The 18,767-nt window shown below is 38.6% G+C and overlaps 1 protein-coding gene across 1 annotated transcript in view; it reads left to right on the top strand.

The window, feature by feature from the left end:
* GFM1 (G elongation factor mitochondrial 1) overlaps nucleotides 1-18,767 on the top strand; it is a 55,274-nt gene that overhangs the window by 16,316 nt on the left and 20,191 nt on the right. Inside the window, exons 7-13 of the mRNA XM_067546138.1 lie at nucleotides 8,707-8,861; nucleotides 11,315-11,399; nucleotides 14,288-14,425; nucleotides 15,028-15,129; nucleotides 16,508-16,564; nucleotides 17,139-17,276; nucleotides 18,679-18,761. Of these exons, the coding sequence (XP_067402239.1) occupies nucleotides 8,707-8,861; nucleotides 11,315-11,399; nucleotides 14,288-14,425; nucleotides 15,028-15,129; nucleotides 16,508-16,564; nucleotides 17,139-17,276; nucleotides 18,679-18,761 (758 nt within the window). The remainder of the gene's footprint in view (nucleotides 1-8,706; nucleotides 8,862-11,314; nucleotides 11,400-14,287; nucleotides 14,426-15,027; nucleotides 15,130-16,507; nucleotides 16,565-17,138; nucleotides 17,277-18,678; nucleotides 18,762-18,767) is intronic.

The raw sequence follows: 18,767 nt of genomic DNA, 5'->3' as shown, positions 1-18,767 counted from the left end.
GTTCCTAGAACCTGGTTTGTGAGTGCTTGCTGGCCCCATGTCAAACTGATTTGTGTGTGGAGGGAGGTTTGGGCTTAAACCTGAGTCAGAGCACAAGCTTAGCGTGCAGCGAAAACATACCCTCTCTACCCTTCTGAATCCTTGAGCCATCTATTTAGTCACTTAGGTTCTGTAAGCATTAGTCTATCACTGTGACTGATGGCCATATTGATACTGAGGCATAGAGATTGTGACTTGCTCAAAGTCAAGCAGCAACCCAGTAGCAGTGCTGAGACTAGAGCCCTCAAAGCTTTGGGCTTAAAAATTTGAGAACATTGCCTCATTTGCTACTTGTATTGACCTCACGCCAGCAGAGTCCAAGGTAGTAAGAATAAGACAACATAAGGTATTCATGAAATTACTTCGAGTCTGTGTAAAGTATTAATCCAAGTCAAAATATAGTTTAAAAAAGAATGAAGAAAACTGTCATATTTGGAAAGGAACAGAAGAACAGTGCAGCACCATGCTGAAAAGAAATGGTGGGACTACACCTAGAACTGGAGGGAAGTCAGAGAAGAGCAGTAAATCTGACTGAGAGGCTGGAAGTGATTATTGATGAAGTAAATGTGTGCAATTTGGCATATAAATGAGTAAACTATCACAACAAATTATCAACTGCAACGTAGAAAATTTTCAGTTTTTTCTAATCTAAATTTGGAACTAAAATGGCCATGCCCAATAAGTAGATTAGTAAAGTGAGACTATGTAAGCAACTGCAGAATATGCCTCCTTTCTTGGAAAAGTGTCCAAGGGACTGTATAGGTCTGTATCTCCTTGGAGTGTGAACCTGTAGAATGTTACACACTGAGCAAGATCAAGCTGGGGGACAGTATTGTGTTCCTTGGTTGTCTCCTATCCAGAAGCAGCAGGGAGTGGTGTTGGGTGATTCAGTAGTTGGCACTCATTGCTATAAATCAGTACTGAATCAATATTCCAGTATGGCTTTAGAAGACGTTAGGCAGGGGAAGATGGAGATGCCATCTCTTTGATGAGACTTTAAAATGAGGTTGGTTCTAATTACTTGGCTACCTGACTGCTAAAAATGTTGGGATACTATTTATTGGATTGATAACCTAACGTCCACGTCACATTCCAAAATGGATCAATGCATTCTGCATACCTAAATATTTCTGTGTTGCTGTGTTTCATTGCTGGGTGAAGTGATCAAGATTTTCAGCATATGTTATGCTTGTTTTATAAAATAATTTGCGATCCTTCATGATGAAAGATGCCACATAAATATGTAGTGATGTCGGTAGAAGTAAGGGGGCACACAACCTCTCACTTCTAGATCAGATTGGTAGGGACTGAAAATTATTTACCATCTGGTGGTTGTTTGATGTCACTTAAGTTCCTAGTGGGTGTGTCCCCAAAATAAGTGTCACCCTTTTGTTGGCTTTCTCAGCAGAAGCCAAGCATGGAATGGGCATAAAAACTGAATTGCTCTCCTGAAACCTTTCTTCCATCTTCCCTACCTGCTACCTCCAGGGCTGAGACATGTTGTCTGGGTGATGTGGGCACAATTGTATTGCGGCTGCCTGTGTTCTGCTCATTTCATGGATAAATCAAATTCACTTTTACTTGTCACCTTATGTCAGGCATGTCTTTGACTTCTGAAAGCACAAATTTTAGGGACACCAAGCCTCCCATGGATCCCTACATGCTGACTTAATAGTCCCCTAACTCGTTTTGGTGCTGTTAAATTGGTATGTTAATCAGCAGCACGCCTTGTAGGTATGCCAGTGCACAGAAGTATGGTCTGTCAATTTCAGATATAGCCTATAGATATAGAACCCTTGCCAAGTTATCTGGATCCAGAGATAGCATGGGGTAAAATAATCTCTTTGGATTTTGGACATTATACTTGATTGCCAATGTCTTTGTCATCACTTTTTGCTGCTGACAAAGGACACTAATTTAAGTGGTAATCTTCAGGTATCAGGCACTAATAGCTAATAATGTGCTGCAAATAGACACTGCTGCAAGAGACCAACTGCTTAGTGTGGCGAACAAAACCGTGACGATTCTATAGGTCTGTTACAACAGGAAGCCACATTGGACATACTGATTTCCCTTCTAGACTTAATTGTTAAACTTGGAGCAATTTGTCTTCAGTGATGCTGCCCAAAAGAGTATTGCTTAGGAGGCTGTGGGGTAGGAAGAAGGTTGCAGTTACCATGTGTTTTTGTTAGTGTTTCTTTTGCAGCCACAGGTTTGAATGTATTTTCAGTATCTAAAGAAAGTGGCCAAATCCTTGCCTGGATGGGATAAGTGGGCACCATTTCACTGAATTGAACCCACCTAGGCCAGGCTGAATTTGACTAAGCCTTGATCATGGAAATCATAACTTTAAAATATAGTTTTAGATTTAAAAGTGCCATTGTCAGCATTCCTTCACTCTGTACCACGAGAATCAATGTGTGATTGCCATTTTGCAATGGCTTCCTGTTCTATTCATGTTCTTACACTGCACCCAACACCATAGAAAGCATTCCTCCAAATCTGCTTTTAATGATGTGTTACGGAGGCACAATAGTCACTAAAAGTTAGGGATGCATAGAGGGTTCCATTGTAAACTTTATTTGGATGATCTGGGCCCCTAACTTTTGATTTGAGTGAGTGGTTTGTTTGATACTTTTATGTGTATAATGCAGATTAGGATTGAAAGAATATTGGTTTTGGCTCCAGGGAGCATTAATGACGAATCTTGTTGTTCAGCATGTGCCCTGGCTTCAGGAGCTCTCAGAAATCTTATACCTTAAGATGCTATTAAAGTCTGTGTCATGATGGCAAAAGGCCTGGGTTTTCAAAGGTGTTGAGCACCTGTTGCTTCCACTGACATCAGTGGGAATTTTGGATGCTCTGCACATTTGAAAATCATGTCCACTATGTTTTATTTGATGAGATGTAAAGGCAAGAAAAGTGAACTGTTCCATTTACAAAGCACCCCCTCTGCTGAGTGACTAAGACAGTTCTTAATAGTGGCCTTAGAGAACTGCAAAGCTCTTTTAGCCAAAGGAGGGAGTGTTGCAGTAGTCAGTGCACTGTGTGTTCCTGTTGTGATTTGCTGTAGGGGAGGAGTGATTCTAAGAGGCTGTTGTCAGTAGCACCCAGAGGGATGTCTGGGAAGGCAGTTGGTTACAAAAGTAAATTTGTTTATTCAGAGTGGCCTTGCTCTTATCCCCTCTCCTGAAAGCAAATTAATTACAGTTATGTAATAGCTGTGGCAGGGCAGAGGCATGTTTACTTGTACTAATTTGTCCCTGAAGATGGATTTTCTTTCTGTGGCAGGCAGTCAAGTTCTTGTTTAAAATATTTTTTCTTGGAAAACGTTAGATATCAATCCTGAAAGCCACAATTTTACTGGATGGTGTTCATTAAGGTGCTTAAACAAATAGCTGCTTAAACAAATAACTGGTTCTCTGCCACCAAAACATTATTTACAAGAAATTCTGTCTGATATGCCAGCTTCTCCATGGAATGAAAATAATCTTCACAAATAAGAAATAAAATGACTCCTATGTCTCTAAAAAATGGTTGCTGATGAGAATTGAATGGAGCCATACACTTCCAGTGTCTCATTAGGCTGGCAAAATAGGAATAATGAGCATTAACATAATTAAATAGGTTTCCGAGACACACACACTCGATGACTAGTTAAACAGAAAATATGAGAGTGGAATCTTGTATTTTTGTTCATGAATTTTGGTATATCTTCATGCAGCAAGATTTATTTTTCCAATTCAAGAACTAAGTTTTTTCCCTATATTCTCCTTATGAGCCATCTTGCTATTTCAAAATACTCTTTCAATGACGAGATCTTAAAAATAAACTGTAAGGTAGATGGTTAAGAGTTTTTGTGCTAATGGACAATGCAAGTAAAATGATTATTTAACATAGGTGCCAACAATCATTTTTTGCAAGTAGTTTGAGTTTTAGGATATTTATAATGTACCAATTATAGCTCCATGCATCTCTGCAATGCCTCATGCTTAGGCTTGATTAGTGCAAATTGACTCCAACCCTTCATTTAAGAGAGTTTGAATCTCAAACCTAAACTTCAGGCCTAAATTTTCAAAAGTGACTAGTGATTTTGGGTTTCTGAATATGAGTGCTCAGTAATTTATAAAAATTAGGCTCTTTTAAGATATCTCAGGTTGGGCAGTCAAATCACTAACCTAAATTTTACATAATTAACCTTAAAACTGAATGGAGCCCAAAATGGCCTTCATTTGTTGTGTAGGATATAATTATTCTAAATAGTTGCTTTCCTTAAGTAAGTGATTATTTTGAAAGTGTGGGTAATAAGCGAATACTGAAAACCAGATGATTCAGAGGTTCTACAGTAACCTTTCTGTAGATATCCTGAACACTTATTCATACCTAGTGTTCATCACTGAAAAATCAATTTTTAAAAAATAGTTAATTACCAAAAGAAGGAAGCAATTTCTTTCATGTGTAGTTATGAACCCGTAAATGTAGAAACAGGATCCTCTGTTGGTTAGGCTAGAGAATGGGAGTCAGGATTCCTGAATTCTGTAACAGATGATCAATTTGATTTTTGGTAGGTAGTTTAACCCCTTTGTACCTCATTTTCTTCATCTTTAAGGTGGTGATCATACACAACTCCCTCGGAGGCCTGTTGTGAGACTTAATCATTCTGAGTACAGCAGTTGGAGATATTTGGATGAAAGGCACTGCATAAGCACAATGGTTGTTGCTTTGTTTTATTTTTTTATACAGAAACATTTCTCTCCACTTAGTGTGATATTCTCAAAGGATGCCCAGTACAGCCAGAGTAATTCAGACATGCAAAGGGATGGTGAACAGACTCTTCAGTAGATCTGATTGGGAATTTTTCATCAGAAAATGACGATTCATCAAAACCAAACTTTTTCATAGAAAAGGTTTGATTTGACAAATTTCCCGTTTCAAAATTTTCTGGGGGAACACAGTTTTGAAATTGTCATAGTAGCCTGTTTGAAATGAAAAGTTTAGCTTTTTGAATAAAAATTACTTTTCATTTAGAAATTGAAGTTAATTTATAGCAAAAAAAAAAAGATAAAAAGACAAAGGTAAAAAATAGAAAAAAATTGTTTTGAAACTATCAAAAGGAAACATTTCGATTGACCAGATCTGAAATGTATTTGGGATTTTCATTTTGACTTTGTCCTGATTTGTGGCAGGAAAAATTTTTGAAATCTCTGAAATTCTCACTGGTGGGAAAACAGTTTCCCACCCAACTCTACTCCTCATTCCTATCGTATAGAACCCAGGACTGACTCACTACACGACTACTACTGCAGGGTATGAGCAGGAGCAATGGATGGATGTGACTGCTCCACCCCATGCAGTGATTGTGGCCATGCTCCCTGTGAGCTCCCATGGAGGAAGCTATAGTACACAAGAGGTTCAGACTCCTTAGGCTAGTGGGGACCAGTTGTTTTACACTGGACCAGAAAGGGCCTCATCTGTGGTGACATGTTGCTGTTGCATTGGTGTCCTTTTCAGACCAACATGTATAATAGCATTTAAAGCCAACCTCATTGGCGACCTTTACTACTACATCTCAAAATGGGAAATGGCTGAAATGTTGAGAGCCACTGAATTGAAGCTTTCAGCATTAGGCGCTCTGAAGTTGCTGGACACTGAGCTGCAAAAACATTTTGGTGTCAAAGCTGGCATCAATGATCAGTCTGACTGCGCTCATAACCTTGATATTGGAGCACCAACAAGACTCTTGCAGAAACTCCTGCCACATAGAATCTCTTGGTGATAAAACATTTACAGTAGTCTCTCCGATTGTTTCAAACTGATCCTATTAAATACGTTCTATGTACTTAATAGATGAACAGAGGAAAATGAGGGTAAAGATATTATTGTGGCTGAAGCACAGGATTAGGGGGCAGGGAATTTCCTGGGTTTTCCTGTCTTTGTTACCTTAAGTAATTTATTTAACCTTTCTGTACCTCAGTTTTCCATTTAGATTATTATGTTGTTTTTTAACAGAATTTCAAAATCAGTGGATGAAAGGAAAATAAAAGATGGACTTAGAAACTTCTTGTACTGTGTCTCATGAAGTCTTACTTCAAATTGGCTTGGATATGAATACTGTCACACTGGAAACTGGCTACAGGGTCACAAAAAGGATAATGATAAAGCAAAGGATCAAATCTCTAGCTGGTATAAATCTAATCTGTGTCAGCTGAAGATTTGGCCCAAAGTATCTAGTTGCGAGGGAGGAATGTATAGTAGGAGGTTTACTGCAGGGATCACTGTTAGGTCTACTCTTGTGTAATATCTTCATTAGCAATAGTGGTAGATTAATAAATAAAATTCTCAAGTAATACTAAACTGAGCGGATCTGCAGATACACTGAGGACAGAGAGTAAAGTACAAAGGGATCTAGAGAGATTAGTAACATAGGTCAAAAACAACAATTTGAGAATCAACTTGGAATTAAGTGGAATCAAATACATCAATATGGATGTACAACATTGAACAGAAATCTAGACAGAATTAATGCTGAAAGATTCTGGGGTGATAGTGCACAGTAAATTAGACATGAGCTTGCAATATGGTATTGCAGCAGAAAAAGCCTACAAAGTTTGGGGCTGCAGATGCAGAAGCTCTGAATCTCAGGATAAGGAGGTAATGTTGATTTTTGTAAGACTAATGTGACTACCTGAAATATTATGTACAGTTCTAAGCAACTCCTTACTAGAAAGAAATTGACAAACTGGAGAGAACAATAAAAATAGTTGGATAGCTCGAGGATTTAATTATTGAGAGATTAAAAGAACTGAATATTTATAGCTTGGCTAAGCAACAGCTTTAAATCTATAAATATGTGAAGAGTTTAAACATCAGGGAGGGAGAATATTCATCTAGATCAGTAATAAATATGTATAAGTAGGAGAAATAGAATGATAAGAAAATGAAGAGTGAATAGCAGCGTTAAATGCTTGGACTGATCTGTCAGAAATAGTCTCTGAATGGAAGTGATGGAAACCTTATCACTTGAGACACTTCACACTATGCTGGATGGACAAATCTGCTCTGGCAGGGGAATGGAAAGATAATACAATCACTCTTAAGCAGTAATTTTTGTGACTATGCAGCATTTCCAGCATTTATGTGTAAGTCCATGAAATGCAACTTAACTAGGGTATTATCCATCCTATGATATACAAGAGCCTTTAAGTCAGATTCTCATGTTATACAGAAGGAAAATTTTAGCAGTTTTGCTTCTGCATGTTCTCCCACAGTTTGAGAGCCAGGGGCCTCAAACCAGTATTCCAGCTCCATCTGTGTATTGGGTCTGTCAGATTTGTTAAATAGCTAAAATTCTCACAGTTAGGCCTGATTCTGTCCCAAGAGGCTGTAAAATTTCCTGGAACAAAATGTTCCTGAAAAAACTGCAGAACATGATATGAAACTGTTTCCCTGAAGCTTTAGTATGAACAGAGAGGAAGAATGTTTCCCAGCTACCAATTTCAGCCTTCAGAGACGTGAAATTTCTCTTGTTGGGGTTATCTGTGTTTAATGTTGAGTCCAAACTGTGTAGTGGGAATTACACCATGTAGTTGAAAGCAGATTGATCATCATTGATTGTCGTGTCTTGTTTTAACTTGGATCACAAGAGTAAACAAAATAATATCTATTAACATCCAAATAAGTTTTGCTAAAGCTTGAATGAATGATGGAACATTTGTGTCTTTGTTTCTCAAAACCACATCATAAAAGGATATTGTATCGAGTGTATTTAAAATAAATACATCACAACATTAATTAGTAAATATTGATTAAGCCTCACAATGTCTCATGCAGCAGGTGAGTAATATGAAATAAAATAGTCTCCCTGAGTCAATCTGCTTTTTTTTTTCTTTTTTTTTTTCTTAGTCATTTATAAAGATCTCATTGAAAGAAACATGACTTCCATTTTACAGTGTTTGAGCTGCTTTCTACCAAATGGGAAATTTGTTGCCTATGACTACAGCATATTGTATTTGAAGGAAAATCTCTAGTATTTTTAAACTAAAGTTGGAATATCTCAGTTTGGCTCTTGAAAGGTGAACAGTTAGAATGTTGCAAATAATCAAGATTATGCCTCTCACAAACTTCTATGTTGGGACTAGTGAATGTTTGGGATGTTTGTTTGCATCTATGTTGATCTGAGCTGATATCAGCATCTCTTGATAGGACGGTGTAATTTAATTCCGCTTGTTGTAGCATGTGTTTGGTTGGCATATGTTTCTTATGACTGTCCACTATATGATGATAAAAATAGTTACTCTATTTCTGGGGGAGGAAGGAGAGAGTCGCCCCCTCTAGGTTGTGGGTTTTTTTAAAAAGAGGAAAAGGAATTTTGAGGTGATAGCACTGAGTTTTTGTCCCTTTGACCTCTATGCTATTCATCTGTTACATAAGACATTAATGCTATAACTGTGCTTCCAGTCCAATCCCTGTCCTTTTATAAATGATTATCATTTTTTGTTCTTGTTAACTGTGTGCTTGGCACCTTGCAAGACTTAAGTAAAGATGTAGTCTCTGCCCCACAGAGCTGATAATCTGAACTGCTACAGTGTTAAAGGTCATTGCTTTTGGCTTCATGTGTAATACTGGAGTTGCTACAAAATTAGAAGTAATGCATAAATGTTTTTCTAGCTTGCAGTCAGAAGAGCAACACTGAAAAAGTCCTTTACGCCTGTACTTGTGGGAAGTGCTTTGAAGAACAAAGGAGTGCAACCCCTTCTAGATGCTGTCTTAGACTATCTCCCAAATCCATCTGAAGTCCAGAACTATGCTATTTTCAACCAGGAGTGAGTGCCGGAGAGAAGAGGGCGGGGAGGACGTATTTATTTTATGGGTGTACAAAGTGCTTATAGAACCAGGATTTCAACCAGGTTCAAAATAATGCAGGAAAATTTAACAAAATGCATGAATAGTACAATTCATCAGTCACTTTAAAGAAAAAACATTTATAGCAGTGTGGTGTAGTAGGTTTGCATGAGACTTTAGATAATTAAAAGATGACAGATCCCTCTAAGGGGAATTCTTTTCACTTTTAGATTAACATTGTTTTACTTCCTCTTAAATATTAAGACTGACAAATATTTAGTGATCTGGTCAGGTCTTATTATTTGTAAGGATAAATTGATGTAAACATCTTAGGCTGTATCTAGACCAGGAATTAGGTCATGTTTAAATCAGGCCATGATTTTAAAAGTGTTAGCTATCTCTTACTATAGATATGCCCTCATAGTTTAAAAAAAAAAAAACAACAAAGAAACCCACCTAAACATTCAGTGCTAGCATATATCCCTTTGTGTATAAATGATGATTTGAGTAATCTCCTGTACGTACGTGCATATTTTCAGATGTCTCTTCATGTAGAAATAAATCTGAGAAGGATGATCCTGATTCTGAACTGAGTTGTGCTGTACTTGAGTTGCTCAGATAATGGAGTGATAGGTACAATGTAGAATCTCCATATCTAGAAATTATCCTACTAAATATAATTTACTCTCCCCCTCCTGCAGCACCAGTATTTTTCAGTTGACTCCTCATCCCTATTTAACCCCCTGCCCTACAGTGACCATCCTTCTGTGTTAGAAAAGTTGGGTAAAGTTTCTTATATGGCCCATCAGTGTTACTTCTGAGCTGAAGAGAGCAATTGCTACCGAAGGTCTCTGCCCTTCTAACATTCAGGTTAGAATGTATTTTTTATAATACTTCCAGGCCACAATTGCAAGACCATACTCAGAGGCTCTGAGGTTAGAGTCCTGAAATGAATGATAGCATGTGGTGCAACAGCCAGGCTAGCCCATTCTTATACACTTATTGGTACTGACAAGTCGAATCTTTGACCTGCCAGCTGTAGTTAAGGTTATGAAATGTGCTTTCCTTCTCTGTTCTGTTCTTATGAATACTCCCTGTGTTGACATTTACAAGTACGCTTCTCTACATGATGTTAAGGGGGACACTTTGGCCGCAAAAGCCATGTCCACACTGCAAAAAATCATCTGCAGCAGTGAGTCTTAGAGCCCAGGACTGTAGACTGGTGCTTGTGCTATGTGCTAAAAATAGCCATGTAGATGTTCCCCTGCAAGCTGGAACTTAAACGCTGAAATCTACAAGCCTCCCAGTCCCCACCCTTTTGGGTTTCAGGGCCCAAATGGGAACATCTGCCTGGCTGTTTCTAGCATCATAGTGTGAACCTGGCCTGTACACTCAAGCTCTGACTTGCTGCCACATTTGGGGTTGGTTTTTTTCCCCAGTGTAAAGAGAAATATTTTGCATTGTCTTTCTTGTTCGGCCCTTATCTACACTAGAAAATTAGGTCTGTTTAACGACATTGGTTGGGGTGTGAAAAATCCCCACTCCTGAACCTTGTATTGAAGCTGATCTAAGTCCTCATGCAGACAGCACTAGATTAACGAATGAACTCTTCCATCAACCTAGCTACCATCTCTTGGCGAGGTGGATTACCTGCACTGACAGGAGAATCCCTCCCGTTGGTGTAGGTAGTGTCTACACTAAAGCTCTACTGCAGCACAACTGTAGCATTTTAAGTGTGGACAAGCCCTAGGTCCCTTTTCAGAGTAGAACCACACTTCAGTAATATCAGCTAATCTTCACAATGCCTGCAAGAGGTACTAGTGTTATCTCCATTTTACATATGAGGAGACTAGAACTTGGAAGGTTAAGCCAGTTGCCCAAAATCACAGAGGGAGTCACTATCAAAGCTGGGATTTGTACTTGGGACTTTCTGGCTCCCAGTCCCATGCCTGACACACACCTCTTTCTAATGATCCTTGCTTTGAGGATCAGGGTGAAATCCTGTCCCTTTTGAAGTCAATAGAACATTTGCCATTGACTTTAAGGGGGCCAGGATTTCGCTCTAGGAATTCTGTCCCCAGTGCTTTAAATGTGGCATCTTCCAGGAAGAATGAATTCTGTGTAACAAAGTGTTGTGCCAGCCACTTCTTCCAGTGGAATTGTAGTGAGCTTATCTGAAGGCTGGTGAAAAATATTTCAGTGCTATGGACCGCCACTTCAGTGATGGCTGTAGTTGGTCTGAAGCTGTCTCCAGAGGGCCTGGTCCTGCAAGGTGCACAGAGCCTACTAGGAGGTGCTGAGAAACCCCCACACAACTTCAGTGGGAGTGTAGGGCACTCCAGATCCTGGCAAGATTGAGCATACAGTGAGGAGAAGCTGCCATGTATTGTCTCATCACTTAAACTTTCCTTTTTTTTTTTTTTTTTTTTTTAAGGGGTTCTGAAGATAAAACTAAACTGCTGCTGAACTCAGTCAGAGATGACTCCCTACCTTTCATAGGTCTGGCTTTCAAACTGGAGGTGGGTTATTAATGTTTCTTTTTCATTTAAGAGGAATTTCTAATTAAGCAAGAACAATTGAGGCCCAGGGCATTTCCTGAGAAAACTGATGGACTAAGTAAGGCTTATCTGCACTGGACTATTAATGGCAGCCTGTCATTAATCTCCAGGAAATGTCTTATGCAGGAATGACTATTGATTTTGTGAATGAAACACACTAGAGTTTTGTTTAAAAGTTTTCTGGTAAAATCTCTATTTGTGCTTATAATGGGTTTGTTACTTCGTGTTCGTGACATGGCCAAGCTAAGGATTTCTAGGGGGTGGATACCCGGTCCATTAGCCAGTTGACTTGCTTCAGTTGTTCATTTCATTTATCTTTTTCATGCTGCCAACATCTGATCCCTGCTGACTGGCTCAGAAAGTTTAATACAGCTTGTGTTAATCACCTTAAAGAAATACTGTACCCACATTCATTATTTAAGACCTGGGTAGAGAACAGAGCAAACTAAATCAAAGGGAACTACCATGATTTATATCGCTCTAATCTCTCAAAAGGGGCAGAGGGATAAGAATTCTTCCATTCTACATAAGGTAGATCTTTAATGCTTTCACATTGCAGTTTCTAACTATTACAGTATGTGTCACCCTGCGTAAGGCACCACCTGTACCCTGACTGGCTAGCAAAAGAATTTGACTATAACATTTAATATGCACTGAATTCTGGGGACTGACTTTTAAACCAGTTTTTCATTTCATGAGCATAACTTTGATCCCAAGATGAATTGCCAGGAAAAAGTATTAACAAATTGGTCTAGGATGGGGTGAGATGGTGCAGGTATAACTAATCTTGCCTCAGAGTGCGAATGGCGTATGGACTAGATGACTTCTTGAGGTCCCTTCATAGAAATGTAAGGCTGGAAGGGGTCTCAGCCCTAAATTTCTGTGATTCTAATTGTGGGTGAAAACATGGAGGGCCTCTAACTTGTACTACTGTACCTTACCAGAGCTGGTAGATCTTATTAGATAGAAGGCAAAAAAAAAAAAGAGAGAGCGAGAGACAGGATCAGGATATGGGAATGAAGCTGAAACACTAGGAGGGGAATGGCAGGGACATTGTTTGGTTGTTAGGATAGGCTAAGGAGGTGGTGACGACGTCCTCTCATTTGGTCCAGTTCAGCGGTTCTCAAACTTTTTTTGCTGGGACCCCATTTGAAAATATTTCAGGCTGTGATGACCCTCCTATGCCATGCCATCCTTACTGGCATGCATGTGGGCTGACAATTTGTGACCCCTCCACCTCCTTCGTAATAACCCCCTGAGGGATCACAACCCCCCGTTTGAGAACCCTGAGTTAGATCATTTTTACTGTCAAGAAAAGTGGATAATGGTGTATTAGTAAATGGCAGGTCCTTATACATAGTGATGACCATGAACAGGATGCTGACAATAGCCCACGTGGTGAGGTTGCTTTCTATTGAGCTGCTGAGTTTTTCCACAGAAAAATGCCCAAAACAGTTGTTAACCATGTCCCATTAAGAGATTCCAGTCTAAATAAGTTCCAGAGAGCTCATTTATGGACACCACTTCTCATTTTAAGATGATTCTGGTCTGTTGCTGTAATGATTTTGTAGCTTCAACAGAAGGCTTGAAAACCCCTAATCCATTCTTTTAGTACAGACAAACTCATTTAGCCCATTTATTTGACTCCATTCTGTGCTATCTTTCAGCCTCCATTTTTCAACCTGTGTATATGCCCTTCCTTGCCACTTTCTTCCATTTTGGCTCAACAAGACTTCTTATAATCTTAAAAAGAGCTGCACTGTAACGTATCTTGTAAGGTCAGCAGCCATTCTGGCTCCCAAAGCCCCCTAGAGTACTGAGCTCTGGTCTCTGTGCTCCTTTGATGTCTGTGCCTGTTGCCGCAGACTGACAAGTAAATCTTTAAATGGAGATCTTGCTATGAGAGATCTAATTAATAACGACAGTTTGCCAATAAATGTCTTTATTTTAAAAACCTTTTTCATTCTGCTGCGTCTGAATGCATCTAAACATGGGTGAATTTGGAAGGTTTAGAATGGTTGCATTCCTGATACACTTTTCAAAAGGGTTTGATTTTTCAACTTTTTGTGGGTTGAAAGGTGTGTTACCTTCCTATCCTGTTTTTGGAACTATAGCTGAAAAGTTTTGCCCTCCTTTGATTTAGCACAAACATTTTCAGAGAGGAATGTCATATTCCAGTATAAAGCCAGAAGAGGGGGTGGGGTTTGTGCATGTCTAAAAGGGAAAATAAGGCCTAAAATTAAAATGTGGTTGCATCTTTAACTGTAGAGTAGTGACAGAGACCTCTGTCAGATGAGACATGACCATCTGGATTGCTAGGATGCTATGGCATACATTGTAGCAGGCAAGCTTGTGGGCTGATGAGTTGGCGAGGCAGGAAACTTGTCAGGAGATGCCAAATTCTACCCCAGAGTTGAGAGAAGACTTGACTATTTTAGAAGCATAGATGAAATTCTTTTATGTATGTATAATTTCAAACTAATGAACCCAAATTAATAGTCTTCTAGCAACAGCCAGAGCAGAGTGCATATAGAGTAGACTCATAGACTCTAAGGTCAGAAGGGACCAATATGATCATCTAGTCTGCCCTCCTGCACAACGCAAGCCACAGAACCTCACCCAGCCACTCCTGTAATAGACCCAGCCACTCTTGTAATAGACCCGTGACCTATGAATGAGTTATTAAAGTCCTCAAATCATGGTTTAAAGACTTTAAGGTACAGAGAATCCACTACAAGTGAGCCATGCCCCATGGTACAGCGGAAGGCGAAAACCCCCCAGAGTAGCTGTGCTGTGGACTGTCATGGTGGTTCCAACCTTTATCTCCATTTTTTTAATGCCATTTGCAGGCTGGCCGTTTTGGGCAGCTAACGTACATTCGAGTTTATCAGGGGATGTTGAAGAAAAGTGACTACATTTACAACACCAGGACAGGGAAAAGGGTGCGAGTGCAGAGACTGGTTCGTATGCATGCCGACATGATGGAGGTGAGTGTAGGAACTAGAGCAATTTTGCTTCTGGCTTGAAGAAGGCTAGATGTCACTTTCTGCTTTTCAGCTTCCTTTCTTACGTCTATTTTACCAAGGCTATTTCCTCTCTCCTCCATACTAAATATCTCTGCTGTGAGGTTTTTAATATAATTCTCAAAACTATAAATTATCTCTCAAAATGCTACAAATACTACACCCCATCCAGAAAACATGCAACTCTGGGAAGCAAGTAGGTTTGCTTCTAAAGTTCTTGCAACCTTAATACTATGGAGAAGTCAAGACTGCATGAAAGTTAGCAAGTGACATGCTCTCTTCCTCTTGGGCTAGTTAGTGTTGAAACTGAAACTCCTTTACGAATTTGCACTGAAGATCTTAGTGTAAAGTTTGTATTCAGCTATTTGCAGCACATTTTTATCAAAGCTGGAATGTTCAAAAGAGCTTAATGTAATTACACTCTTAAATGCCTTTGCAAATCCAAGCCCAGTACTTTTTATCATAGTTCTTTCCATTTGAAACCAGATGTAGCTGTGTATGTATAATATCTTTTGCCATTTCCTTTCAGTACCATGTACATAGCTAATCTGGCTTTCTTTTCTTAGGATGTAAATGAAGTTTATGCAGGAGACATATGTGCATTGTTTGGAATTGATTGTGCTAGTGGGGATACATTCACTGATAAAACCAGTACTGACATTTCCATGGTAAGTACAACTTCTTTCATGTACCTGATCCATCACACCTTGGGACTTTACCAGGATTTTATTCTTACAGTTTTCAAACCATTTTTTCTGAATTTAAGTGCTCTGTTTATTCAGACAAAGGATATCCAACTGAAAATAACTTTCAGAAACATTTATAATGCCACTTTGGATTCCTTAAAAATGATACCAACATGTAAAATTGTGGTATATATGTAGGCATGTATATAAGATATTAGAGACACACAATACCAAATGTCAGCTCTCAGGAGCATGATTGCATCTTCTTATAAGTATAGAACACGTGTTACCATAATCTAAATAACAGTTGGGATAATAGATATAATGTACAATTTTTGTGTCAATATAAATATAAAATTTGGCGTTAAGAGCATGGAAGCAAAACCGTTTAACTAACTAGAAGAGCTCAGTCCAGAAAAAGGTAATTTCACATTGAAGCAACAGTATTAGAATTATTTTTCTTATAATTACTGTATATATTGTCATGGTCTTAAGAGGAACTAACAGAATTTAGTAGGAAAACGGGGAAGTAGCTACAGTGCTTTGAAAATATCTGATAAGACAAAGTGCTTTAAAGAGAGAACTGTAAAACTAATGCAAAAATATTGAGGTGGTTTAAGTCAAGTTCAATATATAAAATTGTGGCTTAAGATTTTAAAACCTTTTTGATATACACAAAAGAATTGTAACTAGTCAGTTTCCTTTACTGTGTTTGAAATCAAGTTAGGTCAGAAGGACTCTTGGTTTTAATACATGTCCAGTGGCAGCAATGTTTTTCCAGTTTTATAATTCAATTCCCCATTATCCCAAATATAAACCTGGACAAATATCACGCTCACTCATGCTTGTAAAAAATAATTCATTGTATACATGAATGTGTCGTGCTTACCTCATCCCACTGTCCATCAACAGCTATTACATAAGGTGTGAGCTTGGCAAATGGGCAAGTTCTTATCCCTTTTCTTCCACCTCAGTACCCTTAATTTCTTTCAGGAGGGTTGGTGGTGATGAGGGGAGTATTCTAGTATAGATTTAGATGTCTTCCACAAACACCCCCCTCATTATCCACTGTCCTAAGACAGGAGCCCAAACTATACACAATAGAGGGTGGGTCAAGGCTAGAGCTACAGCCTTAACTCTGAATTTTCCTGGCTTTGTAATTATAAAAACATACATATTATTTTAATGCAACTTTTACCATGTTTGATGTAAATCTGAGCAAGGCTATGTCGTGAAAATAGTCACCTTTGTTTGGAACCCATAGTCCCTAAGACCAAAACTTCAGTTTTCTGCAATGATCACATTGCCAGCTCTACTGAAACTTATTTATTTGGTAACTATTCCTTTTTAACTTCTGCAGGAATCGATTCATGTCCCTGAACCTGTCATTTCAGTAGCCATGAAGCCTTCCAACAAGGTAAGAGCCTGTTAATCAAACTTATAGCCAACAATATGAAACTTTCTTCCCTATCATTCCACTCTTGTTATTTTGCAGTTTATTGAGAGAAACACTCTGGATTTGTCTAGGCTGGGAAAATGAGTGGTGTCTTAAAACATGTTAGCTGATGCATTTAACAACATGCTACTCATGTTGTTTAACACATGTATTAAATGTGTTAGTTGACCATGATTAACAGTAGGGATTTATCTACATTAGGAAAAAGCTGCCAGCTAAATAAAGATAAAAGGTGTTAATCTGCATAGTCACTAAGGAAAAGATTGCCGGTTAGATAACCCTGACCTAATCATGACCTCTTTTCCTAATCTAGGGGTGTTTCTGCTTTGTGGTGTTGCATGTGCAGGCACACTTGCAAGAGATTGGGGAATAAACCCAATTATGAATTTATGGATCTGTTTGGGACGGCAACTCCATGTACCTCTTATTGGGAGGGAATAGCTAGTTAGAATGAATTTTTCAGGCCTTTCTATTATCTGCTGTTTATAGAATTTGAATAAAGTGGTTAATTTATTTTGCATGTAATTTTTTTTAGAATGACTTAGAAAAATTTTCAAAAGGCCTGAACCGGTTTACAAGAGAAGATCCTACCTTTAGAGTCCACTTTGACAATGAGAGCAAAGAGACAATTGTTTCTGGCATGGGAGAATTACACTTGGAAATCTATGCTCAGGTGATTATTAAAGCTGCATGTGAGAACCATGCAGAGTTGAGTCTTGGCTGGGGAAAGTATTGCTCTTTTCTTTCTGCCCTAGGATATTGTGTAGTGTTGCTGTGCACTTTTAAAAACTGCTGCCTCAATCTATCATGTAGTGGGCTAAGTGATTACAATATATAGGCTCTGATTCCGCAGTTGTGAACCCCTGTGCTTGTGTGGCGCTAATGGCTAGAAAGCTGTTTTGAGATCTTAAAACATTTCCCATTGCACATTGGGATGAAACAGATCTTTTGACATGTTGTGTGCGCGCACACCAAAAAAAAGCAGCAGCAGCCAGTAGCCTGCCAGTTGGGGCAGTCACCTGGTATGGTCCAAGTCCATGGTGTGAATTAGGCAGAATAAGTATTTGAACCAGGTGTCCCACATCCCAGGTGAGTGTCCCAAACACACCCATCCTGAATTTGCGAAACCTTGATGAAAGTATTGTCAAAACTGACCCTTTCCTGTGAAAACATCCATTTTCATAAACTGGCATTTTCCAATGAAAAACCATTTCGTTGAAAAATTCCTGACAAAACTGTACTAACAGGGCTCTGCAAAAGTGCACGATTCCTCTTGCTTGGATCCAATGCAGGACTAGGGCCATAGTTCATAAAAGATTTTAGGATCTTCTAAGTGAAAAGCACTAAAATATTAATGTAAATAATTATTGGCTGCTTAAGGTGGTCGTTTAGTAAATGTCTAGATACAGATATTTGTACATTTCTTAGTCATCTTTACTGGGCATTAATAATTTAATGGCAGGCTTCCTATCAACTTAAAAATCAGACTTCAGACTGAAACTTTTTATCTATTAGTATAAATATTACCTATGATTACTATAATTAAAATATCAGAAGAGAATTTTCTTCCCAGTTTGTTCATTTTGTACATTAGACAGCCTTTTGTTTACAGTGAAGTTTACTATGGTCAGTTTCCCCTGTTTAGCAACAGAAAGAAGAAAAAGTTCTAAAAAATGTTAAGGAAAATGGGTTGTGAAACTAATTGGCAGGCAGAGCAGGAGTATATATGGGGATATTCCCTTAAAACTACTTTTGACTTTAAAAGATTGATGGCATTTCAAGATGACTGTGTCCTTTAACAATTTTGTATAACACTAAATGGATCTAGCATTTTATAGAACATAGAAAAAAATGTTCGTTGTCTTGGACAGTTTAAATCTGAATAAGAATGTTGCGGGTACCTATATTGTGGTACACTTGCATATCAGAAGCAACTGCTCCTAAACAGGGATTATATCAGAATGACAATAAATGATGCATATTGTTTGTTTTTTCAAACTACTTCAATGACTGTGATCAAAGACATTGTCACTGTCTTGGAACAGTCCTAGATTTTTTTTCTGCTTTCTCTGCAGCGAATGGAAAGAGAATATGCTTGTGTGTGTACCATGGGAAAGCCTAAAGTTGCCTTTAGAGAGAGCATAACTGCACCTGTACTGTAAGT

Source organism: Emydura macquarii, unplaced genomic scaffold (assembly GCF_026122565.2).
Source record: "Emydura macquarii macquarii isolate MOO-44397 ecotype Brisbane River unplaced genomic scaffold, CSIRO-AGI_Emac_v2 contig_18, whole genome shotgun sequence".
NCBI lineage: Eukaryota > Metazoa > Chordata > Testudines > Chelidae > Emydura > Emydura macquarii.
The sequence above is the reverse complement of the archived record's forward strand: the minus strand, read 5'-3'. Positions and strand labels throughout refer to the sequence as shown.